This window comes from Odontesthes bonariensis, chromosome 15 (genome assembly GCF_027942865.1).
Source record: "Odontesthes bonariensis isolate fOdoBon6 chromosome 15, fOdoBon6.hap1, whole genome shotgun sequence".
In the NCBI taxonomy this organism is placed as follows: Eukaryota; Metazoa; Chordata; class Actinopteri; order Atheriniformes; family Atherinopsidae; genus Odontesthes; species Odontesthes bonariensis.
The window spans coordinates 17,366,656-17,393,508 of record NC_134520.1 but is presented as its reverse complement, the minus strand read 5'-3'; the positions used below and the strand labels follow the sequence as shown (position 1 = coordinate 17,393,508).

The following is a 26,853-nucleotide window of genomic DNA, read 5'->3' as shown; positions in this document are numbered from 1 at the left end:
CTTACCTCAGTTATCAGCAGCCATAAGATTCACAGCATAGTAACACTGCTATTTTGTAGCCTTCCCCTGCTTTGTGCACGTGTTTTCACAGTGTTTTCGGCTGTAGCCGTTTTCCTCACCTGGAATATTACTCCTGAAGTTGCAGTTAACGGGAGCAGTGGAGAACAAAATTTAGGTCCAAAGAGCTGCTTGTGGTAACGTCCATCAGAGGTACATCAGATACTTTATTTACTCAGAAATATTCGGCAGAGTGGTGTATGCGCTGTCCTATTCTGCATTAGGAACAACCTGCTCAGTCATGACCTTCATGAGAGAGTCATCAGAGGAAAACCTGTCCTTCTCCCTCTGCATAAAAACCCAACGTCACATGGTTGCAAATGAACATCTGAACAAGCCTAATGTATTTTGGAAATGTGTTGTTTTGGTGTAGACGCTTACCAAAAGCTATTTCTCCAACTGGGCGTGTATATTTTGTCTTCGGGACCCTTGGTGTTTTCATTTTTCTGGTTTCACGCTGGTCATAAAAAAACGTCATCAACAGTCTCACTGGTTTGCGGTTATGTGTTGAAAAGCTTTGGTGTTCGTGTAAAAACCTATAGAAAGCATACAGGGCCACCTATTGTGCCCACAGTCGAATATTGCTGCAGCAAGCAATGAACTGAGATTAGATTTTAGATTTTTCTTTGTATTGAACATGACTTGGAGTAGCTGTCAGTGTCCTTTTCTTTTCTTTTTTCTTTTTTTTTTTTTGTCGGATATCAACGCATGGCTGCCGTCACCAGGAAGTAGCACCTTTTGATAAAAACTTTGTGTGGCGCATACTGAGTGACATTCCAGCACTCTGTGTGTCACTTCCCAATTCGACCCATGCCTCTGGCCATAAACCAGATATTAGTTACAGTGCTGACCTGCATGGTAGTGCATGCGTCAGCCGGCCTCGGGCACAAATGACAACGCATATAATGACAACACTGATTGATTTTAAAGTGTGTGTCCAAGTGTGTGATCTTTGAACGCGTTTTCGTGCAAGCGTACTGTGCAGCCAGCTTTGCTGCTCTGGCTACTTTGTGTCTGCTTGCCTTGCGGATGACACGAGTTTGAGGCAGTATGCAGTCTGTCAATGCAAGCTGGTGAGCTGGCACAGTGTGAATATGACTAATGGCTTTGTGTATAATATAGTCAGAGAGAGGGAGAGATGGAGGTCTAAAGAAACAACACAGCTACAACTCCAACTGTGAGGCACAGATTTGATATTGTACAGTAACCTCCCTGCACGCGTGTGTGTGTGTGTGTGTGTGTGTGTGTGTGTATGTGGACCATGCATCTGTGTCCTTGAATCCGTGTACGTGTGTTTGTAAGTGCATGATTTGAACTGTGTTGGATCTCCATGTACGAGTGTGTGTGAGAGCGTTGAAGTGAGCTGTCTGTCTGTATTTTTCATTCTCAATGTTTCTGCTGCCTGGTCCGCTGCCTGACTTGTATTGGTTCTGCACTGAAGGTTGAATCGCCGTCTCTCTGTGTTTGTGTTGGAGGAAGTGTGCGTGTGCTTGTTGGTTTCATGCAGGGAGGCTGCTTGATCTGTGCGTGTGTCCTCGTCTGCTCTGTTTGGGTTGGTTGTCGGTGTGCCCCTCTGCTTAGAGAGCGTGTGTGCGACTGTTTGTAGTGGCTTTTGTGTGCGCACTTGTGAGTGCAGTTTCACACGTGCACAATTCCGGGGCGTGCGTGCACGTGTGTGCCTCTGAGTGTGTTTGTAAATGTGTGTGCACTTTGCTGCTCTTCTTTCCTCCCTCTTTTTCTCTTTCTCTGTTTCCCTTCCTCTCCTTCCAGAATGGAGGGGCCATCAATCAGAGGCTAGGGGGACAGAGGAAGGGAGGGTGGGAGGGGGAGGAGGCGACGTGGAGGAAAGAAGTTGGCTCGGCGCCAGGGAAGAGGAGCTGGCACGCTGCCTAGAGGAGAGAGAGGGAGCTGAGAGAGGAGAAAAAAACAGAGTGAGCAAGAAAGAAAGAAGGGAGAAGCAAGGCGGAGAGAGGCAGCAAGAAGGAGAAAGAAGTGAGAGAATGAGGAAGAGGGTAGAGAGAGCAGGAGAGTAAGGCCAAGTGCACTGAGGGAAAACAGAGCGAGAGGACACAGAGAAAAAAAAAAGACAGAGATACTGTGGAAGAGGAAAATGAGCCAACCAAACAGAAAAACAGGAGGGCTGATGGCACAGAGAATAAGAGGAAACGGGGGAGGAGGAGAGGGGGATCCTGAAAGAGAGGAAGCTGGGATGGTTATTCCCATTGAACAGCTCTGTGTCTGCAACCCCAATCAGTGGTTGATTAGTACGTCACTGGCTACAAATATTTACTTGAGAGTGTTCACAGAGGGGAGCGCAGTCCAATTAGACAGCCCAAAGTACAGAGGCTGTGAAGCATTGACAGATGAATGTGGCATTGTCCAAAGTCACCCCGCAGCAGTGTTGTAAAAAAAACCCTTGAGGCTGCCTACGTTATTGTCTAGGTAAAAGGAAATATTTCCTGTACTCATATTTGATTTTTACATCTATCTGTTTATTCATTATTGCAACCAGGAAAATCGCCTCCTGCTGGCCATTAGGAAGAATACAGCTTTAAGGTACTTGAGCATTAGCTTTACTTTTCAGAAGCAGTATCAGTATTTTCAGAAGCGACATCTTTCTTTTTTATATAGTCAATGGAATCACCTTTTGACCGATGTTAACAGTAACCAGCTGTTCAGGATTATGCAAAAATTATGATAATTCAAATTATTAGAGCATGAAAAGCACCAAATACTCACAATTGAGAAGTTGGAACTTGATTGTAAAACAAGAAAAATAACCCAGTCGGCACGATCAACAAAGCATTTTATGCTCTAATTGCATGTTTATTGCGTTTGAAGTGGGGAGAGTTTTCAGACATAGCTTATGCCTCTTACTGTATAACGCATGTGGCAGGTTTTGAGTTACTAGAGCATATAAACGCACGAAATGGAGCAAAAGTTGACTGAGACATTTTTATATCTTTGGGCATTTATGTGGAAGCTGTTTCTTTCGACAACTTGAGCTCACACCAGCAGTGGAATACACTCTGGAAAAGCCCATACAGCACTTATTTGTAGACTCATAATTTCATTAAGAGGCTACTGGAACAGGTGTGCATGGTTTGAATTTCAAATAGAAGATGATTTTTATCACACTACAGAACTTCTCGTCCCCTTTTGTTGTCTTTAAGCCCCCTTCCAAAAGAAAAAATGCAGGCATAAGTCAGATGCGATGCAGACTTGTGAAAGGAGATGATACCCGGCCTACAAGTGAGGCAAAATTTCTTTTTTAGGACTCAGCGAAAAAAAAAAAAAAAAGAAGAAACCAAAAAAAGAAGCTTCGTAGCAAAAGGAAAGAAAAGAGAGAAACAAAAAGAATGATATCGCCTTTAACTTTCGATAATCAGTGAGCCACAAGTTATAAAAGGCACAAGGGCAAGTCTCTCCTTACAAAACCATGTTTTTATATTCTCTCTCATGGTAAAGTAGACCATTTTTTTTAGCCGTGGACATCACGTTAAAATGCTTTCCTCAACCATTGCTCGTTTTTACTACCAACCGACATCCAAGGATCCTCAGCGGCGACAAGGCGGCGAGGGGTGCTGAGGAGACGGGCAGAATATGTGAGGTGGCAGACCTTTTTTTTTTTAAAAGGCAATTAGTGCCAATATAGGGGTAGCAGTGACGCACACGCTCGTTCACACGTATCCGCACGAGGCTGGCTCACTCAGCTACAGTGGGACTCAGAGGCTGGCACAGCTGGCACTGCCAGAGCACACTGGGCACCATCTTCCTCCTCCTGTGCCAATCTCAACCCACGCTCATCACATTCAGATTCACCGAGCTCTATTGGCAGGGCGACCACGGTCACTGTTGCCCGCCGTCATGCTCGGGAACCGAACACAATGCTGCACTAAAGGCGAAGTTCGCTCTAATGTCAAGAGTGAAAAGCACACACTTGAGTTGCATTTCGTGTCTTCATTAGAAAGCTGTATAGTCTTCATAGATTTTATTGAACCTCTTACGAGCCGGCAGGTGCAGGTACAGTCACACAATGCAGCGTGTCCTGTCGTTCTTAGAAAACAGATGGTGGGGGGGTGGTGGGGGGCAGCTTCTACTACAATAACACCCCTTCCCAATGAAACAAGCCTTGCCTTTGTGCGATCAATCAGGCTCATTATTTTCACTGGATCATTAGTCTGAATAAATTTCGAATGCAGAGTCTGCGATGGCTTGTTTTTGTGGTTTTATACACTGCCGAATAATTTACCCCACCTGTCTCGACCGTCCCTACTTTGGATAATCATTTTCCACATTTTGCAGACAGCTTTTTGACGGCATTTACAGAACAGGCAGGAACGTGCTGCATTTGAGCTGCGGGGTTAAACATGTGGGCGGAGAGACGAGCAGCAGGCGAATGGAAAAGTCGGCTACAACACTGAAGAATTCCACCTGTTTGAGATGCACAACTATTGGTGTAGAAACTATTGGAGTGCTGCCTCCTCCTTTTTCTGAATGCGAGGTGCAAAAAATTGAGTCAAAGAGGGATTTATTGTTGGAGCGTCACTGACCCTCGTTCTGCCTATTTGAGTAATATTTTTCTGTTCTTTCTTGATGCCCACTAATTGCAGGTCTACTAATGAAACGGCACAATAGATACGTTGCATGAAATCCCAATCTGTTGCGGCTCTCTGGATTAAATCCTTTAACTTTGTCTTTTTACCCCATTTGAAATGCATCCCCTGTATTTTACTGTAACACTGAATTTACATGCATTTTGGACCACACACACACGTTCACACGGAAACAACCCTCCCCAAACATAAATGTGTGCGTATGGCCTACTTCATCATTCACCCACTGACACACAAACTGCAGTCGATTTGTAGTGGCACTAAAATGGTTAATAAAGATATATATTTTTTTAGAATTGTGTGTAATAAGTTTGCCCTTGAATGGACCTAATCTGTTTGAAGCTAACTGGCAGCAGGTAGAGTAGAGATGAGGTGGGGGCATACAAGAGCTTTTTCAGATTGTCTTTTTCTCAAGATGAGCCTTTTTGGGTTTTTGACACTATTTCTCGGTTGTCATGCGAGCCGATGCGCGACACATTCAAGGTCAGAGTTTAAGAATTTACGTTAATGTGATCGCTTGCTTGAGCTGTTGCTATTCAGCCACGAACCGTCTCCCTAAATGCTTGCTTATAACTTGATTTAAGAGTTGGGTCTCCAACATTACTGGCATTGTGTTAAGAACACGGATTAGCTAAAACATCTGATCAATTTGAGGGCATTAGGTGATTCTGTTTAGAATAACTGCAACGGTGTTTTCTGTGGATGAAAGCCAAAAACAGTCCTTCTTCCCATGTGCACGGTCACATTTAACTCGGAGTACAGAAACAGAATGGGCTGTTCATGTTCATTTTCATGACAGAGTCCATACATCTTATTGTCCTCCATCATTTCTTTCAGCATAAGTGCAGTACACTTCGGCTCAGGCCCCACCATAACTTTTATTAACACCATCATGTACAGTTCCAACTCAAGTCAAAAGAAATCTTACGGGACCAAAAACACAGGGCGCTTTCGCTGCTCATGTTCCCAAAGTTCAGATTTTTTTTTATTCAGTTTTCAACTTTTGCTTAACTACTCATTATAGTTTCATTCACTCCATGGGATAATTAATGAATCCATCTGTAAATCATTCTGTGTTTAAAGCTGCAATTGATTTTTATTTTAACCTTAGGCTTCATAGTATTATTACTCACTGTCATGGGGTTGACTGGACCAAGTGACATCCATCCTCTTCTCTATACCTGTATAACACCTGTTCAAAGTTTGCTGGAGGGGTTCTGTTCAGGGTAGACTTTTTGAAACCACCAGTTCATCTAACATGCATGAAAATCCACTCACGGACAGGGGGAACATGCAGACTTCACACAGCTGAGGTCCTGAACTATACAGAAAATGTCATTTATTTGAAATACGCTAGATCTTGAAACATTGAACAGTATATTACTGTGCATCATCTTTTACACAACTCTGGTTGCATCATTATGCAGCAACCGGACTGGGCGATCCTATAAATGTTTTGCTGTTTGTGACCATCATCCTGTCAGAGATCTAATGTGATGGCGGACGCCCTCTTCCACGGAGCGTGTATGTGAATGTGTGTCATTCAGCCTCTGACGGGCTAATATCACCACAGCCTCTGGTACAGACCGTCCTTGTCTTGCAGTCGTCCTCCTCTTTCTTGTCTTCATTGTTTTTGTCTCATTAAGTATTGTTAGTATAGCATCTCAGAATTGGGGGAAATTTTTTGCTCGTCTCGGAAAATCTATACTTCCTCTCTCACCCGTGCTGGACGTGTTTCATGTTGATCCTCTCTGTCTCTCTCTTTGTCACTGTTTCCATGCCAGCTGGCAGCGTGGTCTGCCCTCAGGTGTTTATTGACGAGTTCTCCCTCTTGCTTTGTATCTACCCATCCTCTCCTCCCTCCATCCTGCCAGTCTTTGCCAGTACTCCCTGGTGGCTGAGCTTTGGCCGGCTCTGGAATGAAGCCTTGTTGTTACTGACACCTGGTTCAGCTTGGACTGCCTCAGCACAGCACAAAACATATATTGGACATTTTATGCCTTTATTAAACAGGAGCAGTGGACAGAGACAGAGAATAACATGCACTAAAGGTCAATCCCCTTCAACAATTTGCTTGCGCTGCAGTTATAAATTATGCTCAGTCTACAGTGCGGATTGATTGCAGTTTATGTGATTGAACTTTAATTCAGGGTTCATGCTGCTGGGGTCGGAGATGTAGTGATGATCTTTTTGGGTGGAATTGCAATTCATAATCACAAATCACTGCATGCCGTTCTCACTTTGAGTTTGTTCCGACTGATGTGATTTGTATCTTTGAAGCTTCGCTCAGGGTGTCAGTCTGCTCACCCATCCTCTTTATCTGCCATGCTTTCCTCTGTTTACAAAATAAGCTTCTTTTTTTTTTCCTGCCATAGCTGAGCCAGGTCATCAGAATCGACCTGTGGGGGGCACACACAACCTGTCTTTTGGTAGGAAGCGATCTGGTATGATTACACAGATGTAACTGGAGGAGTTTTGCTCATTCAGACTGGATGAAGCATTTGAGTGACTCAAAGTAAAGTGCTGTGCAAAAGCCTTGAACCACCCCTCATGTCTTTATATTTAGCTTCCAAGGACATAGACCTTCTTGTTATCTTTTAAAGTGTTCTTGAGCAGAAGTTCTCCAGGTTTTCTTATTTTAGTTTTTCTTTGGACATTGGCTGCTTGCTCATTTTTTTTCCCAGTCTTGCCCTTGTACCTGCTCATTTTTAAAGGAATGAGTGTTTGATTAGCCACTTAACACTAACCTTTTACTTACCTAAGCATAAAGAGGAGCCCAATTCAAGGCATCTTACCAAAGAACCCGTTTTAAAAGGTACTTTTAGGCAAGTTGTTACAAGTAGCCTGTTGCTAAGACACAATTTTGTTTCCCCATTTCTTTTGCTGCCTCTATAAAAATTGCCAAAGATTGCTATCTAAACATCATAAAATAGTATTTTTAGGAAAAAAGTGATGGGCCTAGAAAAAAAAATACTACTGCAAGTGTTGTCCTTAAGAAATGGGAGAAAAAAAAGCAAAGAACTGACACGGGTCCTGAGAGATGCATCTGGCCCTTCAGTTGATCTATCTGCTGTTCACTGAAGCCTCATCAGAAATGGTCTCCATGGAAGGATGGCTGTCAAGAAGCCATTCCTAAGGAAGGGAAGTGGGGGAGTAAGGGCTGAGGTATGCCAAATGACACAAGAACTGGACAGAAAATCAATGGAGACAGGTCTCATCGAGTAATGAATCCTCCACAGATCCCTAAAATCCACATTATTGTAGCAGTGTGGGATCCTCTTGACAGAGAACGGAAGAAAAGGAAGCCAACATCCAAAGAAGAGCTTTGATATGTCCTTCAGGAAGCCTGGAGAGCTATTACTGAAGACTATCCATCCATCCTTCCATTTTTATACCTGCTTATCCCAGCTGCCATCAGTTGAAAGGTGGGGGTACACCCCGAACAGGTCGACAGCCCACCACATCGCCAACAAATAGACAAATGAGACAAACAACCATCCACACTCACACCAATACCGAAGGAAATTACAAGAAAGCTCGTCTAAGATGGTTCAGGCTGTGTTGAAGAATAAAGGTGGTTATACCACATATTGACTTTCACCTTCAGCAGAATTGTACAAACTCTGTTTTTACCTTAGATACAGTATTTTCATTTAGTATTTAACTGCTGGATTTATTTCCTGTTTTCCTGGTCAAATATAAAGAAACGAGGCTTTTGCACAGTACTGCATGTCAAATCAACAGTAAGTGGTAGTGAACCAGTTCACAAGCAGCTGTTTGTCTGTGAGTATGATGGTTTATGCAGGCTTGAGCATTTTGTTTCCATTTCCTCTGGACGGTGAGGTTTTTTTTTTTTTTTTTTTTTTTTGACAGTTACGAAAACCTTAATGCAATTTTCAGACTTGTCCAGTTCAATCCAAACAACAAAACAGATGTATTTGTTAAAGGAGCTGTAACCTGACCACCCAGTGCATCATTGTTGGTGTCAACAGTGACGCTCTGCACTGTATTTATACCCAGGCCACGGGAGAGCTGATTACCTTGTTTTGGTTCCAGCTGCAATCAGAAACAGCCGACGCGACTGAAGCACAGCAGAGTACGGTATAGCCAAGCAGATACCACTTGCATCTCGCATGCATCCTGCGGTCAGAACACACGCACAGACACCCATTGTGTTTGCATAGGAAATATACACAACACACAGAGGAGCTTAGGCACAGTCACCTACCCATTCGTGAATACATTGACACATGTATGATATTCTAGGCCTTTTTCTGTGCACATAACAGAGCTGACAGGTTGGCCTGCGCTTGTGTGTGTGTGCGTGGGTTTCAGAGCCTTTGTGTGATGGTGTTTACAGCCCTGTCAATCACTGCACTGCCCTCTATTGCTTCCTTTGCTGGCTTTCTCTCTTCCTCTCCAACATCCTCAAGTGGCAGGAACATGTGCCAGTGAGGATGGAGTGATACAGAGAGAAAGCAAGATGGGTAGAGGGAGGAAGAACAGAGAAAATCCTGCCATGTCGCTGGTAAAGTGTGACAGTGAAGTAAAAAAAAAAAAGGAGGGGAGGGGGGGGAGACTACTGAGAGCAACTGATGATGCACAGGAAGAAAAAGGGCAGCTGAGGGATAAATTATAATAGAGGGAAAGAAAATGATATAGACAAGTAGAAAGATGGCAGAAAACCAGACAAAGCAAGCAAGCAAGGGGAGGGAGATGAGAGAGATGGGGGAGAGGGATGGGAGGAAGAGGATGAATAGGGTAATAATGGCTCAGTGTGAGAGCTGTTGTAGAAAAAGAGAGAACGGCTGAGTGAAGAAGAGAACAAAATGAGGCTGAGGGCACTCAGACAGATAGAATTAGACACACTGCAGAGGTTCAGTGTGTGTGTGGGTGTGTGTGCTAGTTTTAATGTGTTTGTGTGTTGCTGGTATAATGTGTGCAGGCACAGTATTGATAGGATGGCTTGTTTTACTGTGTGCTTGAATGAACAGATGGAGGTGAAGAATCTAAGACGGTCCTCACAATTTTCAAACCGAGAAAAGGGGATTCTTTTGAGTTTCATGTAATGGACAAATAGAAGGACATTGAATAAGCTGAGCTGCTCTGTATGAGTGCCTGCTTGTTCGCTGGCATGTTTTTAGGTTTGAGGGTGAAGGTGAGAGACAGAGAAACGCTGAAGTGGATAAGACCGTGTGAGGCCGAGTGAAATCCCACGAAGACTGGCGCTCAAACACTGACTCCATCCCTCCACCTGTGCACTTCACTCCTACGTCCCCGAGTATCTTCCTTGTCTCAGCCTCATAGAGCCATCGCTGACAGACCTCATTCATTAAGACAGTGTTTGAGTGCAACATAAGCCTAATGTTCTGTAAAGGTGTATCACATGCTCCGTGTTCACTGTGTAGTTATCACCTTACAATATGCAACATGATTATAAATCCACTTCTCTCTCCTTCTGTCTCCCTTTCCATCACAGGCGGAGATTGTCAAGCGTCTCAGTGCCATCTGTGCTCAGATCATCCCTTTCCTCTCTCAGGAGGTAAGTGTCACTGCTGCCAGACACACTGTCGGGCACACAAAATATGCACACACAACTATTAACACCTCGGGACTATCAACAACAAAATGTGGGTATACCAGTTATAGCGGAGCAAGTTAAAAGGTGTAGATGCTAAACACCGGCTCTAATCTGTGACCTAAATGTGTTAATTGATACGACTGATATCCAAATTGAAAGATTGCAGTCGCGGGCATTTCGATGAAAGCACAGCTTGTTAACTTTCTCTTGTCGGCTATATGGGCAGAAAATGAGTTCTGTTCGCCGCGCGGCCCTCCTCTCTGTGGCCAAACGGGAAAGCAAATCTGAGTCAGATCTGAGTCAGAAGATGTTTTGATCACAGCATCATCATCATCAGTGCTGTTAGATACTGTGCACGAGGGAAACCACGTTAAATTCTGAAAGACCAAATAAATGGATCTCGACTCTTTTATTATTAGAAATAATTGCTGAAACTTTTATGAGCTGAGCGGGCCGACGTGTCGCGGCTTCTGTTCTGACTCACAGTGTAAATATGTCGTTAGCGCCGCACGCTTCAAATGTCGTCCTATAGATTAAATGATTTCTTTTGAGCGAGTTATATTGGATTTTATGACAAAGGCACTCCGACTCTGAGAGTAATGAACTATGTTGTTTTCCGAACATTTAGATCCCATTATGGTTGTAGTGAGTGTAATAATTCCTTAAAAGTGCTCTGGGCCCTCTTATCTATCATTATCACCACTTCTGTATTTGTGTTTTGCTTCCAATAAGCGCCCTTTGAAGCTGTATTTCAGTTTCTGTCTGTTGGTTAAGATTGTGATAAATAAAAGGAGCAGAATTGTTGAGGATTAATCTCTTGTTGAATTATTGCTCCGTCTCCGAGCGAAACCGATGGAACAAAAGTAGACCCTTATTTTGGCTTCATTCCACTGTGTGTGGGATTTATTAATTTTTTTTTTACTCTACATGGGTCTTCGTTCACTGACTGTGTGCGTGTGGAGACGCGACGCTGCAGACACCTCTGTTTGTCTCAGAGTGTGAATGCAGATGGCTGTGCTACCTGGAGACGGCAAGGTCACGGCTCTGTCGGTTTGATCAATATCGTTACTGTGTGTTTCCGTGCGTCGTGCTGCCGCACTCGTGTGCGTTTGAGTGACTGATTAGCTTGGGCTTTATTTAAACAGAGCTGGGGTTCCGCGTTAGTGTGGCACTGCGCGTGCGTAGTTCTGCGTGAGTGTCAGGTTGTGTGAAAGTGTGGTTGCTTAATCCAGGCATTCAAACTTGTTAAGAGAGGTTAAAAAAAAAAAAAGACTTTCTCATGTTATAAGTATTGTGTTTACAGCATGAGTAATTCTAGAGTCTAACCCATTAGACTGTGACTGCTGAGTTCTTCTCAAATTTATTTATTTATTTAATTTTAATTTAAATTTTTTAAATTTTTATTTAATTTAATTATTTAAAAAAAAAATATATTATTATTTTTTTTTTTTATTTGTTTATTTAGTCATGTATTATTATTATTAGTTAGTAGTAGTATTTTTTACTAGAATTGGTATTATTATTGTTGTTGTTAATATACAATCATTGTAAATATTTATAATTTTTTTTGAGCTACTTGACTAATTTGAATTTCCCCCATTGGGGGATGAATAAAGTATTTTTCTATTCTATTCTATTATTTCTCAGGGGCTTTGAAAGCGTGTATGTCTGTATATGTTGTGCTTATGTTGTGCCACTTGTGTACATTTGTGTTTATGTAGCATCAGCAACAGGTGGTCCAAGCGGTGGAGAGAGCCAAGCAGGTCACCATGGCTGAGCTCAATGCTATCATCGGGGTGAGTCATCTCCGTTCATCAGCATAAACACGCCTACACACACACACACACACACACACACACACACACACACACACACACACACACACACACACAGACACTCACACACACACAAAGACACACTCGTCTACCAAAGATGTTTGAATTAAATGACTAATAAATTCTTTCTTAAGCATCTATCAGGGTGTTTACAGTCTGACTTGTACTGGCTCTATGGGGACAGTTTGAGGTGAGATTGATAAGCCTCAAGTTACATCCCTTGTTGAGTCTTAAATCAGAGTTTGCAGTGTCACAAAAGGTTGTTCGCTTTTAACCTGCCAGGGTCACCATGGTGAGTTTGGTCGTTGGTTCTTATTTGCTGCACAAGTCTAGTTTTCTTTCCACCGATGATATTGCATCGTAGATTACAGATTGGCAAATTAGAAGAAGGTATTGTATTGGTTTATTGGTTTTAACTAAGTTTTAAGTTGAAGAAATTGCATATTTTTTTAATGTGCAGCAGGCTATTTTTAATTTCTAAAACCATTTTTGATCAGCATCTATGTCTTGTGGCAGTATTGCTTTTTTTTGTAATTTTTTTGTAATTTTTTTTATCTAGCCTAAACATATTTTGTCAATAAATATCAGTTCCTCTTACGTAAAGTAACCTAACTTTGTTTAGAAGTGGTGTCAAACGAGGCATCGGACACCTTCTCGTGTGGGAGCAAGAACACAGCCTGAAGAAGAAAGCATGAAAAAACAGGCGAAGGAAAGGGTGCCCATTATCTCCGAGTGAGGTTTAAGGATTGTTTTTTTTTTTTTTTTTGGAGCCTTGAACCTCCTGCCCCCGTTCACTCCTCAGTTAGGGATGTTTTTGCTTTTTGCAAAGACTGCTGACTGCTGACGAAAAGAGTTGTTTCTGACCGGTCAGTTAAAAAACTTTTTGACCGCTTGGTGAATTTACTGCGCGACGACGATATGCTGCTGCATTGATTACTGCTCATTTTAGAGAATTCTGTGGTAATGTGTGGTTTTTTTCCTTTGTTTGTTTATCTGCCCTTTGTGGTCAACACATCCCAACTTCATACAAACCATACCACGCGCACAAACACAACGTAATGTAATGAAACAACTTTTGAAATAATACACCTTCCCTGACGCATACTGTCGCTCATATAGACGGATAACAGGCAGGTATGGCGCACCTATGTGCTCACTCAAACGCAGCGATGCTCCTCAGTGCTGTGGTAGACGGGGCTTTCCGCAGCTTGTCAGAGCTCTGATCACATTACTGTCTACTTAAAGCCCTTTGTTCCTCCCAGCCCTACAAACACTGTTGCCTCCAAGGTGTGTACTCTTACTTGTGTATATGTGTCTAATGTGCTACCTTGACAAAACAACACATGAAACACATCGTAATGCTCCCCTCAGGATAACAGCCTTTCTTTATCTGTAGCTGCTCCTTTGCTCTCCACTCTCTTTTCCATATGTTTGCATTCTCCTGCCGGATGTTCCCATCCGGCCCTCCACATAATCTTTGATCATTCTCTTCATTTTGCTTTTACCGTGTCCTCATTTCTCCTGTCCCGTTGTTTTTTTCTTTTTTGGTCATATCTTTTACTCTTTGTGCCGCACACTTTCCTTCCTTTTCTGCTGCACTCGTTTGCACTCTCTTTTGTCCTCCCTGTTCATCTAATTCTACTTCGCTTTTCACTGCCTCCATGATTTCTGATTTGCCTGTCCCTGTTTCTCTCCTCATTTGCTCGCCGACTCAAACACTTTTTTCCCTCTCTTATGCTCTCTGTGTTTTCCCATGACCATTTTCTGCCCCCCCCCCCCCTCTTCTGCCTCTCTTTTATAATAAATCCCACTGCCTCAGTACCTTGCTGCTTTCTCCAACTCTTGTTCTTTCATACACTTCTTGGGCTCCATCTCTTTTGCCTCTCTTTTTCCTGTGAATCCTGATTGTTCAATTTTCTTTTCCCCTGCTTTCCTTGTCCTTGCTGTCTCGCTCACCTTTTAATCCTTTAATCTCATTCACATCCTATCTACTAGCATCTTAATATCCTCTCACATGTGGATTTCATTTAATTCACTTTCTCCATCTCTCAAGTTTCTCTCACACTCCTTTATCCAAGCACAATGCACCACCCCCCCAACTTCTCTCCTCTCATTTGCTGTTTGTCACTTTCTATGGCTTATTTTTCTTTATCCTGTCTCTTCTTAACCACCTACTCCCTTTTTATGCAACCTCCGATCCCCATTCCCTTCTTTCCCTGTGGCCACAGCAGCAGCAGCTCCAGCACCTGTCTCACCACGCTCCCGGCATCCCCTTGACGCCACATCCATCCGGCCTTTCCCTGGGTGCAGGGGGCTCGGGGCTTCTGGCGCTGACTGGCGCCTTGGGGGTCTCAGCCCACCTTGCCTCTAAAGATGAGCGCAACCACCTTGACCCTGAACATCTCAGAGGTAAAGAGCGATAAACTTTTAATTCTACAGGATTAAATCTCAATTCTAGGCAAGCAGTGAAAGGAAGTCTCTTCTCTTCTCTAAAGGACAGAAGACAATAAAACGAGAAAAACCTTCGGTCTGCAGCCACTGAAAACATTTGGCAGTAATACCACACAGCAGACCCCTTGCTATTGAGTAGCTGAAATCCTATATCAGGCAAGACAGGCAAAAGGATTGCTCTCAAAACTAAACCCATTGATTTCCTCGGTTCCCAAATGCTCACAGTGTTGTCAAAAAGGAAATGATGCAACACTGTGGTAAACATGCCCCTGCTGTGACTTTTGCAATGTGCTGCTGGCGCTGAATTTGAAGTGAGCATACATAAATATTTTTCAGGTTTCTGCGCTTTTTATTCATTTAGATTTTACACACGTGCATTTCTGCTTTTTGTATTTATTTAAATTGCATTTATTTCATACGTAGAATGTGGAGACAAACTGTGGCAGCTACAGCATAAACGCGGATGATTCTTTTATCAGTTTAGATCAAATGCAAAGCAATGCTACACGTCATTTGGAGCAGGCAGCTTTTTGGTTCAGACACTCACCTTCTGGACTGAATTTGAACTTTGTTCTTTATATTTGTGTCATAATGTGGACAGATGTTTTCATGGTGCTTGTGTAAATGCAGAAGAAATGCTTTCTCCCCATGAACTTCCATTCACCCCTGATAGAATATCTTATCTTTGTTTCAGGCTCTGAGCCAACAGAAACTTTCTCATAAATTCACTGAGAGCTAGTAACAGGAAAAAAGGAGAAATCAGTGAGGGTAGAAAGAGTGAAATATAGAGAGACCAGTGTGTTCATATTGTCATGTTAAGAATCTGTGGAACAGCTGCATGTGTTTCTGTTCTTACATACAAGAAGGAAAAGATAGTAAATGAGGCAGTAGGAGAAGACAGCGAGCTTTGTGTGGTTGGAGAACAGAGAGAGGGCAAGACAGAAGGGAGAGGAGACTGGAATCTGGCACAATAGCAGGTCTGTATCTTTATTAGAGGGGAGCAGTCGCAGTTCAGCCTAACCTTGGCTGACACTGGGCTTTTGTTGTTATTATTACTATCTGGACTGACGTCAAACTTTCCCTCTTTTCTCTACTCTCTTCTCTCGCCCTCCCTTCTTCCGCCCCAATCCAACCCAGAGGGAGCACCCAGCAGGGTGAGTAGCTGTGCGTGTGTGCACATTGATGTAAGCGTTTTGTACACCCACATTTCATTGTGCGACAGTGATAAACTGAAGGAAAGTGAGACACACGGTGAAGTGGCCTCTGTGGGGGAAAAAAAAGGGGGCAGTGTATGGCTGGAACTCTGCCAGGAGCATCACAGATCGACATCAGCACAATGGCTGCACATCACCATCAACCTTGGGCTTCTCAAGGTTTTCTATATCACACTTCTGTCGGAGCTCTCCTCATTTCACTGGGGGAATAGATGAACAAGCAACTGTTTGTTTGTCAGCACTACAAATCTTTTGGTAATCTAGAAGATTAACAGAACAACTGAAAGGATTATAACCAAGTTGACTGCAAAATCTGTCCAAAGCAGTTCAGCATTTGTAGAAACTTTCACTCGACAAGAGATGGAAACTCCTCACATGAAATGATTCAGAATATCCGCAATATATTTGTTGAAAGAACTGCCTGATATTTCCTAACGGACCACTGACATCCAGTTTGATTTGATGTTTCCCACCACAGCCCAGTCAACAGTAGCATCCGTTACTAATAAATATACTGCTGCACAGCCGCCATCGCTGTGGTGAAGTGAAATCAGTGTACCGGGAAACCAGAATAAATCACTCCGAATAAATGACTGAGTCTCGTAGACTGTTGTATGTAATGTTATGTCTGTCAAAGAGAAGACGTACTCTGACATCTGAAGTGTGCTTTCGCAGTCTGCATGTGTTCAGTATCCACAACAGTTTCCTAATGATCGCTCATTCTGTGCACTGGTAGGTACAGTAAACAGGCAGGGAGCAGAGATAACAACATAGTGTTTACTTTAGTTGTCGTTTTGATATTTTTGGTTGAAAAAAAAAAAACAACAAACAAAAGAGTTTAGAGAAGAAAAAGAAACGAATTTTACAATAGTCGGCAAGTCTTCGTTCAGGCTTTTATTGGGAAATGAAAATGAGTTAAGAGCACTGCTGACTTTACTTTTCCTCCCCCTGCTCTCTATCCACAATGAAACCCTTAGCATAATTTAACTGTGAAACACAAAGCTGATTGTTATGCACCGAGAAAACTGTATTTCTCTCATGAGTTCAGATTTGTGGAGAACTTATTCAAGCATAACAGCCTTTCTGAAAGAAGGAAAGAGAGAGAGAAAGGAGGCAGGCACATCGACGAGCATTTACCAGAGAGCCACGCTTGGATAAAACATGTTAAAGTTCTGAATTAACGGGGGGAGACGAGGGCGCACGACCAAAACAAGTCTGTAGAAGGGAGAAAAGGACGAGGGAAAATTGTTAACTGAGGTCCATTGTGCGGTTTCTTCTCCCGTCTGTTGTGCTCCTTTCTTTCGTTTCTGTGGGCTCCTTCCTGTGGGACTCACTGAACCCTTAATGTTCTTGTCCTCCCCACAAGGGGACAGAGAATGACAAGTGGCCCATACCGAACCTCTTGTCCTTGCCCCAACACAAACACAAACACAGTGCTTCGATCGGATTTCTTTTGCACTGAGAACCAGGACAGGCCACGTTGTAAATATGGCTGCACAGCTTTATTGCCCAATAATGAGAGTCATATTTTACATGAGGACTGGTGTGCCGAGGGCAGAGCACTAATTAGCTTTAAAGGCTGTCCTGTGTGCTGCTATGACTACGGCTTAACCTGTGCTTACGTCTGCTGTTCCGTGTGTGTGTGTGTGTGTGTGTGTGTGTGTGCGCGCACACCATTACATGTAAAGTAGGACTGGGTGTGTTTATCCTGTATTTTTTTATTTAGCTGGGTTCATAAACACATAAGTTCAATGTGAGCGTTCATGCCGTCGCTCTTTCTTCACCTGCTCTTGCTGCAATGATGTGTGACAGTTCTGATACTTTTTTCGTGTTCATGTCCTCCTTCAGAGTAAGTCGGTGTCCTCAACAGACAGCCAGCCCACAGAGGAGCGCCAGGGCCCATCAGGAGGATACTCCTCCTCGCAGGGAGGAGCTGAGGCCAAGAGGAGGCGCTGCGATGACAAAGAGCCCCTCCCGCCACACTCCTATGTACGTATGTTATGTTTCTTTGTCACGGATGATTTAGGTCAAAGGGTAAATTTACAGTATTTAGCTTGTCTCGATGACCTCTCAAAGTGCCCAACATCACAGGCCACATTCATCCATCAACATCCACATTTAATGTCTTGCCCAAGGATCCACTTTGACATGAAGGAGCAGGGGATTGGAGCACAGGATAGGGTGGACGATCCCTTTTTCAAATTGGAGCGCCGGGCATTTAGGGAAGCTGGGGCTCAGGAATTAGAGTGGTCATCTGCCAGTCAGTTGGTCAGTGATTCGATTCATTGCGTCCTCAGTCCACATTTCGAATTTTCGGTGGGCAAGATATTGAACTCCACCTCGCCTCTAATGCGTTCATTGGTGTGTGAGTGTGTGTAACATGGACAAAAAAGGATTACAAAAATTTTAAGTGCTTTATCAACATGCGTGTAAATGTGACTTGTAATATAAAAGCGCTTTGAGTGGTCAACAACACTAGAAAAGCACTATATCACTGTAGTCCATTTGCTGTTAATAAGCAGCAGTGAATCTGAGAGCAGGAAAACAGTTTTGAGGTGAAACAGAGCATGTCTTGACACAAGTAGGGACTTAAAGTGTAAGGGCAGAGCTTTGAGGGAGTGCAGTAGAATATCTGGGCATGAAAACAAAGATTAATGCTCCCAAATCAAAAAGCTACGCTCTTGATTAAGGATAGCAATGAACCTCCAAACTTTAGAGATATAAACATGGAGCAAATCATTCATTTTAGATGGAATTAGCATTGTGCTTGTGTGCACAAAAGCATTATTTAACTAATTAGCCCCCCCCCCAAAAGCCTTCAGAGATGGCATGAAGTCCTCTGTGTGGTTGTGTATGCATGATATTGCCTATGAAGCTATAGGCCACACAGGAAGTTTCGGGCCCATCGCCAATTAGAGTGGTGTTTGGTTTGGATGGGTCCGGTGGGGAAGAGCAAGCAGCCGGAGGGGATGTAATGCCAGAGGAGAGACAGCCAAGGCAGATAGCTGTAATGAATTAGATGGCTGTGTGTTTGCAGTCTGGAGGATTGATTGACACAAGGAGCCTGTCTGTGCAAGAAGGCCTCCAGCAAATCAGTTTGGCATCAGCAACAACAGCCCAAACAATCTTCTCCATTAGTCCAGAGCGGGGACAAACAGTGATAGTTTCTTGCTATTTGAAACTCTCTCTTCTCTTTATGTCTGCCTGCATGGCTGCATTACACCTCTTGTCTCTCTCAGTTCACCTTTTACTCATCTATATCTCTCTGTCTCTTCTTCTCGTTTCTTTCAATTTCTCTGCTTTTCCTTCTCCGTCCTATCCCTGTTCTCTTTAAATTTGATCTCCTTCTTTAATCTTTTATTTTCTGTTTGCTTGTTTCTCTCTCCTCCCTCCATCTTGTTTGTCCCTCTTAGCTGTTTTTGTTCCAGGAATAGGTTAAAGACATTGTCCTGTTTTGGTTTTGCATAATTGGGTAGTGATGTCACTCAACACCGATTTCAGGCCACGATCGCATCAAAGTGTGGTTGCCATGGTGACTAAGTGCCATCGTTCTCACCCCTTAAAAAGAAAAAAAAATGCAAGAGGAAAAGAGATGGGGAGTTGGCTGGGCAGGGAATGTGCCATGGATGGAGAAAGACGAGCAGAATGTGTGTCTGCGGGACCGTGAGAGATCGAAGTAGCATTTGTATAGAGGTAGATATTTGGTGAGAATGTATAGTGTACAGTATCTCTGTGTTTAATGTTGCATGGAGGACAGACGGTGAAACGAGGCAGAGAGCAGGCAGGGATATTGATATATCGATCTGTGTGTGTCTTTGTTATTAAACTTTTCTATTTACATTACATGGCCGCGTGGGCGATGGAGTGAAAAAAAACCATTGTTGACGTATCATATGTTTAATTTCTTGTGTCTTCTTTGCTCCTCAGGACAGTGATGGAGACAAGAGTGAGGACAATCTGGTGGTGGACGTCTCTAATGAGGTGAATGGCCAGACTGTAGTATTTAGATGATCTTTGACACCCTTATTCTTAAACGGGCTACGATCGGTATGATAACTTCCCTCTGTTCATCTCTTCAGCTCTGCGGAGAATTTTTATTCTTTTCATTTTTACAGTTTTAGTGTTTGAAGTTTGGCTCTTATCATTTTCCCTTTTGGCTGCAATAGCTGTCTTCAGCGTATAACCTCAGATAGACGCACTGTATACAACCTGCTCAGCACTGACTGCCAGACGGCTTTGGTTGAATGTGAAGGAGCAACAGGAGTTGGCATAGACAGAAAGCAGACTCATCTTTGCTAGTGTTGTATTATAACTGCTTAGATGTCTGAGAAACCAAGTCAACCTTATCTACTGGAGGAGTAAAACCAATTTCAGTGTTGTGTTTAAACACCACAGAGGCAAAGATGAGTCATAGCTGCAAAAATGTCTCAGATAGGGGTGGGTTTTTTACCCCCCCTATACTGGGTCTGTTTTCACTCCCAAAACAAGAATACAGCATGAGCTCATGCAACCACTGAATATTTTGTGGCAAAAGTAATTATCCCCTAACACACACACACACACACACACACACACACACACACACACACACAAACACACAGTGTTGTGTTCACAGCTGGCAACATCAGTGTTTTATCCTCTAATTACTGAGGAATAATATTAAGGTAGTGTAGTTTCAACTGTGATCCTGTCTTCTTTACCTCTTTGCAGATCATGCAAAGAAGCGTGCTGCACACGTTACTAAACGTAATGAACAACACTGTGCACCCTCTATATAACATAATCACCAAACGATGGAGTGTGCTCAGTCAGAGGCTTCTTCAGCTCTTCTACAACATAAAAACTTATGTCTTTTTTTTTTCTTTCACAATGAATAATGACTGATAGCTGTTATTGATTCCTTGGGCGGCACACAGAGACGACAACAAACAGGAATTCTTCCTCAAACACATATGAAGTACAGAGATTTATACGTAAACTAATATGAATCAATTTATTATTGATGTGAATAGGTGCCGCGTGTACAATCCAAGAGAAAGAGGACATTATTCATCCCCATAATGTTGATTTTACAGAGATAAAATCAGTGTGTAATAATAGATCATGCATTTAATGTATAATCAAGAAAAAAATAAGAAATGTGACTTGACAGGAACATCTGAGCAACTTTCTTTCTAAACGTTACTTAAAGTTTATTAACATCTCTTATGAAGGGGATAAGGTGGCAGCCGCACCTACTAAAGTGAAACAGTCATCAAATCTGATCTGAAGAAAACTTACTTTCTTCAGATCTTTTCAAAAATAGTCTACCCTCACCAGAAATGTTTACTGACAGTTTGCATTTTCACTATTTAAAGTGCTGAAGTAGGTCACACAAGACTCTTATCTTCTCACAGCCCCAGAACATCTTGAGGTGAAAGCTGTACATCTCAGTTTCAGATAACATCCGTGATTTTTTTATTTATTTTTTATTTTTCAAAGAATTGGCAAGAGTACTTTGTTCAACAGAGGCTCTCTGCTTTTTTTTTTGCTGCACATGAATAAAGCATGAAACCAGCACTGTGAGGACCAGCGTTACTCATGGGACTAACTAAAGATGTGCCTGGTACAGCTTGAGACCAGCAACCATCCTCTGCATAACCCTGTGTGCCTGACTCTCAGTACTACGGCTTTACAAAGCTGTTGTGTATGTCTGCATATGTAGAAAAAAACAAACAAAAAAAAACAGTTTAAGTACATACAGAGTTGGATGACTCTGACTGCCTGCTCTCCTGCTTGCTGGCAGAGATGATTATTGTCTTGCAGCCCAACGGGGCTGAAATGATCAATTATTGTTTCAGAGTGACATATTATTACTGTTATTTTACAGTGTTTAAAAATAGTTGCAGTGCCAGATGAGACGGCTACATCCCAGATATGTTCATTCCCATGTCAGGGCAACATTTACATTTAAAAAGCAGGAGTTCAAGAATCGGTGGCGTTTTGTTTGACTTGAGCAAACTGAGCTCGGAGATGGTGGCAGATAAGCAAACCAGCTAATCATTTCAACACACGAATGTTGAATTGTACAGTTTTTGCTTTGCTTGCTCTGGTGCTTCTTATTGTGTGTGTGTGTGTGTGTGTGTGTGTGTGTGTGTGTGTGTGCGATATCTGTGAAATGTGAAACGAGTCAGCAGGTATGCAGCTCGCTCAGCTTTCCACTGCAGTTTCCTTGTAAATAGGAAGAACTCTTGTGTAAGCTCATTATCAGCTGCCACTGTTTGTGCTCTCTGCTTGTGAACCATGCTCACACACACACACACACACACATGCCCACACACTGACGCTCGCACATGCATTTACAAATACTTGTCTTTACCCATCGTCTATCATCTACCTCCTCTGTATGTATTTTTGTCCTCCATCGACACTCTGGAAGCTTCGGTTCTTCCCTCTTTTGAGCGCTTTCTTTTCTTTCACTCCGTTTTCCACAGCTGTCACACCGCTCCACCTCCTCCTCCCTCCTCTCATTAGATAACTGCAGTCTGCCTCATTTAATATATGCAAAGCCGTTTATGCCCCTGGAATGTTTTAGTTCTTTAAATACTTCACGCTGTGTTCCAAAACATGTTTCATCTAAGCCCTCTGTATTTTGATATCGCACACAAAAGCGGAGCTGGTCTCTTGTGTGATTTGGAAACTGGTACAAAAGCTGAGGGGGAAGAAAAAAAAAAGGAATTGACAAATGTGGATAAAGAAAGAAGGGAGGAGGAAGGGTGTTTGGGTGTTATATGTAAATGGGTGTGTTTAAACATGGATTGCATACAGAAAGCCTTTTTCTTTACAGGTAAATATGTGCAGACCATGCAAATGTCTGTGTCTGTGTGTGCTTGTGGGCGTGCGTGCTTACCTCTGTGTGTGTGCGCATAAGCACTACAATGTCTGTGCTGATCACTGTGACCCAGAGGGAAGTGCTTACTCGAGCACTCTGCTCTGGGGGGAGGCAGCACTGGCTCGACAGTGGCTGCAGTGATGAAAGCATCTGTAACAGCTCCATTATCTCTCGGTCCACACACTGCTGCACCAGCAAAAGTGACAGTCCCTACTGTTTCATGCAATGTTCCCTGGGCTCTCAGTCCTCTCACAAATCATAATTCAAACTGTGACACCAGAGTTTATGTTGGATCCAATTTGCCGGAATCAGGAGCAAATGAACAACCGCCATATTTGCAAGTGATTAGACTTGCGTGGTTTGTTTAATAAATCATTCGATTAAACAAATGCATGAAAACATGCCGGGACACGACTTCATCATTTTGAGGGTGTAAACGGAGAGAGAGCAACAAAATCATTGCGTGATGTGACATTGTAAGGATAGGATTAGGAGCCGTTTGACTCTCCGAGTAGAAAATTGAAGAATTTTCTCATCTCATTTGTCCCCCAGGAGCCCAACTCTCCTGCCGGCAGCCCTCCACATTCACCGCACGGGAACGGGCTGGACCGAGCACCTACCCTAAGGAAAGAGCTCCCGGGCTCATCAAGCACAGGAGAGGCTCCTTCCACGCCAAACCCCCGCAGCCCCACTCCAGGGAAAGCCAAGGACCCTGCACAGGTAAGATACATACGGTAATTTAGAGCATTCCCACACTCTGCTGACTAGCAAAAGTCGAAAAAAAGTTTTTTTTTTTTTTTTTTTTTTTTACATGTTTTCCTTTGACAATAAATCAGATTTCTTTTCACCTCGTACCCTTAGCTTAACCGTTTCTGATGCCATAACTATTTCATGTTATATTCAACCATTGTCATAATAGCTGTTCCTGCACCAACTAGACAAACCCTTCACCTTCCACTGAGACTGCTGAAAACAAACAAAAGTATCATTTTGGAGCCTAGTGTGAGCAGTAAGATAAAATCTTACTGGTTATATTAATTGTTTGACATCTCCACAGATGGACAAGTCCCAGTCTCCATCGTCAAAATCCGGCACCCCATCCCCTTCCCAACGAGAAGCCCTTACCCCAGGGGCCCCAGGAGCTCCGGGTCCCAGCACGTCCTGCCTTCGCCTGGTCAGCAAAGCAGCAACCAGTGCGGACCCTCTTGGTGAGACTCTCCTGACTGACAGACTGACTGACAAGTCTGCTGATGTTTCAAAACTAACAAAAAGGACTGTACCAACAGGTTTTGTCAGGGTTTTCTTTTCACATACTTCTAAAAAGCAAAGAGAGCCAAATGTCCTTCTTCCATTCTCAATTGCGTTCAATGTCTAAGTAGGAATTCTTATTGTACTGGGCGAACCGTAGGCGTGAAAAGCTATTCAGCACCTCCCATTTTGGATGAGAGTTAGATGTTAGCCCATCGAGACAACCTCAGATGAACAATAACACTGTTTCTGTCTGTTTGCCCCCAAAACATTTGGATTCTCTCATGACTGTGCTCCCATAATGTGGGCTTCACACTAAATGTTACTACGAAGCTGTCAATCTACAACCACAGTTGGAGACTGGTTGCATTTTCACTCATAAATTCAACCTCATAAATCACACATCAAGACTTTTATTACATATTTTTAGTTTTTGTTTTGTGAATTTTCCCGGTGTAGAAGTGAGGTACATACAACTCTCAAACTTTATCACTCTGTGTGTAAGCAAAGAAGTTTTTCATTATTCTCAGCCCCTCTGTGACTGTGCACTTGAGTACAGTGCATTGTTCTCCCTCTTTTATCCCATCCTTCAATCGCTCCTTGCGTATTCCCTTCCTCCCCAGCTCTCCGCAGTCCCATGTCTGTGCCCCCTGGTTCATACCCGGCTCATTTTGGCGTGGTGTCCCACGCAGGGCTGAACGGGGAGCTGGCCAGCCCGGGGGGATTCGGAGGGGCTCTAACTCTCTCCCCACAAATCAGCGCAGCAGCCAGCGCCTACTCTCGCAGCCCCATGGTGAGCAAACACCAAATTATTTTTCTCTGTCAAGGTTTGATTTATAGCTCTGATCCAACCCAGTCTGACAGTGATGTCACTGTTGAAATGCATTCTGAATCGGCTCTGCGTTGTCGGAATCAGAGCAGAGCATTCATCGTATACTCTGAGATGTCCTGTTTCCGTTCTCTGATTCACTGTTGTAGAGGGCAAAAGTTGCAGGGGAGAGGAGCTCTGCAGCTAGTAGCCTCAGAGAAACTGCTTTTACCCTTTTCTCCGACATGCTGCGTGTTGTCTTCTCATTCGCCGTTTACATCTGCTAAGTCGTGGCTGTAAACATGAAGGTGTTCAAGCTGCCTTTCACAGTAACCTGTCAGCTGCTACACTTTTCTACATCCCTGTCAAGCTCACGGTTTTCTGCTCTTTTTTCCCTTCCTCACCAGGTGGGGTACGACTCTCGGTCTCACCTGAGGGCCACAGGGCTGTCCTCCTCTCTCCCCGGCTCCTCTGGTGGCAAGCCGTAAGTTAAAGCTCCTACCCCCCCTCCCCCGTGTCCCGTTTGAATAGAGATTCACAAAATGTCAGGGTAAAATGCCTTTAACAGAATATCATGAGTCAGACTGGTTTTGTTTCTGTTACTAAGGGCTTGTAACACCTGCTATTTTTTTTTTTAGCCCATCAGGACCAAATTAAATATGAGTGTGTATATGCCTTTCAGACCTGCTGAGTCATCTTTGTGTTTCTGCCTTTTAAAGCTCATGCAGCATGTGTGCTTTTTACCTGATGTCATTACTTTCAAGGGTTAGAGTTTTTTTTTTTTTAATGTTGATGAGTATTAAGACAAAGGTTAGGATATACAATAAAAGCCAAAGTTTTAAGCACTTTTATGCTATTTATTTCATGTCTCTTTCTGGTTTAGCGGCAGAGAAATGAAGCTTTTTAGTAAACAGTTGTTCAGAAAACCCTCCGGTTTTAGACGTTTTTTTTCTTTCAAACGTTCCTTAGGTTTCAGAGTGCTTTATTAAAACAGCGCCTTGAGTTTTTAACGCTTAAAGTTGTGGAGTGAAGCGTACACTCGCCCACTCACCCAATCTTATTTCTCATTATGTATGTACGCATACATTTCGCATGGATACTTTAGTGAATATTCATCACTGACACGTGGCAGTTAAACCGTCAATTTTTCTGTTCAGCTGGTGGTGATTTAAAAACTGAAAGCTGAGTGGGATCCTGTCATCATGGTGAGCAAAGGAACTAGTTGGATACAGATGATTGCACATACCTCAAATACTTAAAAACTTACTCAGTGACGATCCCAAAAGATATTTGGATTGGACAGAAATCCAAATGAGTCGTGGCTGCTCTTTGTGTCTTTAGACACAACATTAACCCTGTGTAACACCTGAAAGGCCTCCATAGTTGAAATATACTAAGACACTTTTGCACTCTTTGTCTCGTCTTTGCCAACTTGAGAATTGTGCTGCTTTTGTCAGTTGTTTCCAAGCAGCGATCCATTCTTGCGCTGCTAATTTGAAATTATAAAACAGCCCTGGCTTCCAGCCGCTACAGTATTGATCAGCCGTTAGCAGTGCCACACATACTCTGTAATACAATCAGCCATTGTGCATTCCTGCCCACAGCTACTCTGAGCTCAGTAATTGCCCGAATTTGAGCAAATATTATAGAGTTTCAAGGCTATTATAACATAGCCAGACTTCACGACTTTCAAACTCACATCTGCTCGGTTGTTGGCGAATCGTGTGTATGTGCTCGTATCTCCCCGTTTTCACTTGATTGATCGATTTAGTCTTCTCTATGGGCACATTTCACTTCAGTCCCCTTCAGTTTGTTTTCCATTCTGAAGGATCAGTTTCTGTCTTCTGTCCCTCTCAGCGCCTACTCGTTCCACGTGAGCGCGGATGGTCAGATGCAGCCGGTGCCGTTCCCCCCCGACGCCCTGCTGGGCCCGGGAATCCCGCGTCACGCCCGTCAGATCCACACGCTGAACCACGGAGAGGTGGTGTGCGCCGTCACCATCAGCACCTCGACGCGCCACGTCTACACTGGAGGCAAAGGCTGCGTCAAGGTGTGGGACATCAGCCAGCCGGGGAGCAAGAGCCCCATGGCCCAGCTGGACTGCCTGGTGAGACCTGAGGGAGGACAGAAAAATAAACAGTAGAGGATTAGGCTTGGGATGGGTACACTGAC

General features: G+C 43.3%; 1 protein-coding gene across 4 annotated transcripts in view; it reads left to right on the top strand.

Moving 5' to 3' along the window:
* The window catches only part of tle2b (TLE family member 2, transcriptional corepressor b), a 73,724-nt gene that overhangs the window by 38,135 nt on the left and 8,736 nt on the right, over window positions 1-26,853 (top strand). For 3 of the 4 annotated variants that reach the window (XM_075485266.1, XM_075485264.1, XM_075485267.1), the window contains 11 exons: window positions 10,153-10,215; window positions 11,976-12,050; window positions 14,318-14,498; window positions 15,678-15,694; window positions 17,603-17,743; window positions 19,682-19,735; window positions 23,178-23,345; window positions 23,683-23,833; window positions 24,497-24,666; window positions 25,089-25,165; window positions 26,539-26,788. In XM_075485266.1, coding sequence (XP_075341381.1) covers window positions 10,153-10,215; window positions 11,976-12,050; window positions 14,318-14,498; window positions 15,678-15,694; window positions 17,603-17,743; window positions 19,682-19,735; window positions 23,178-23,345; window positions 23,683-23,833; window positions 24,497-24,666; window positions 25,089-25,165; window positions 26,539-26,788 — 1,347 coding nt within the window. The remainder of the gene's footprint in view (window positions 1-10,152; window positions 10,216-11,975; window positions 12,051-14,317; window positions 14,499-15,677; window positions 15,695-17,602; window positions 17,744-19,681; window positions 19,736-23,177; window positions 23,346-23,682; window positions 23,834-24,496; window positions 24,667-25,088; window positions 25,166-26,538; window positions 26,789-26,853) is intronic. The other variant, XM_075485265.1, reaches the window with a different exon arrangement.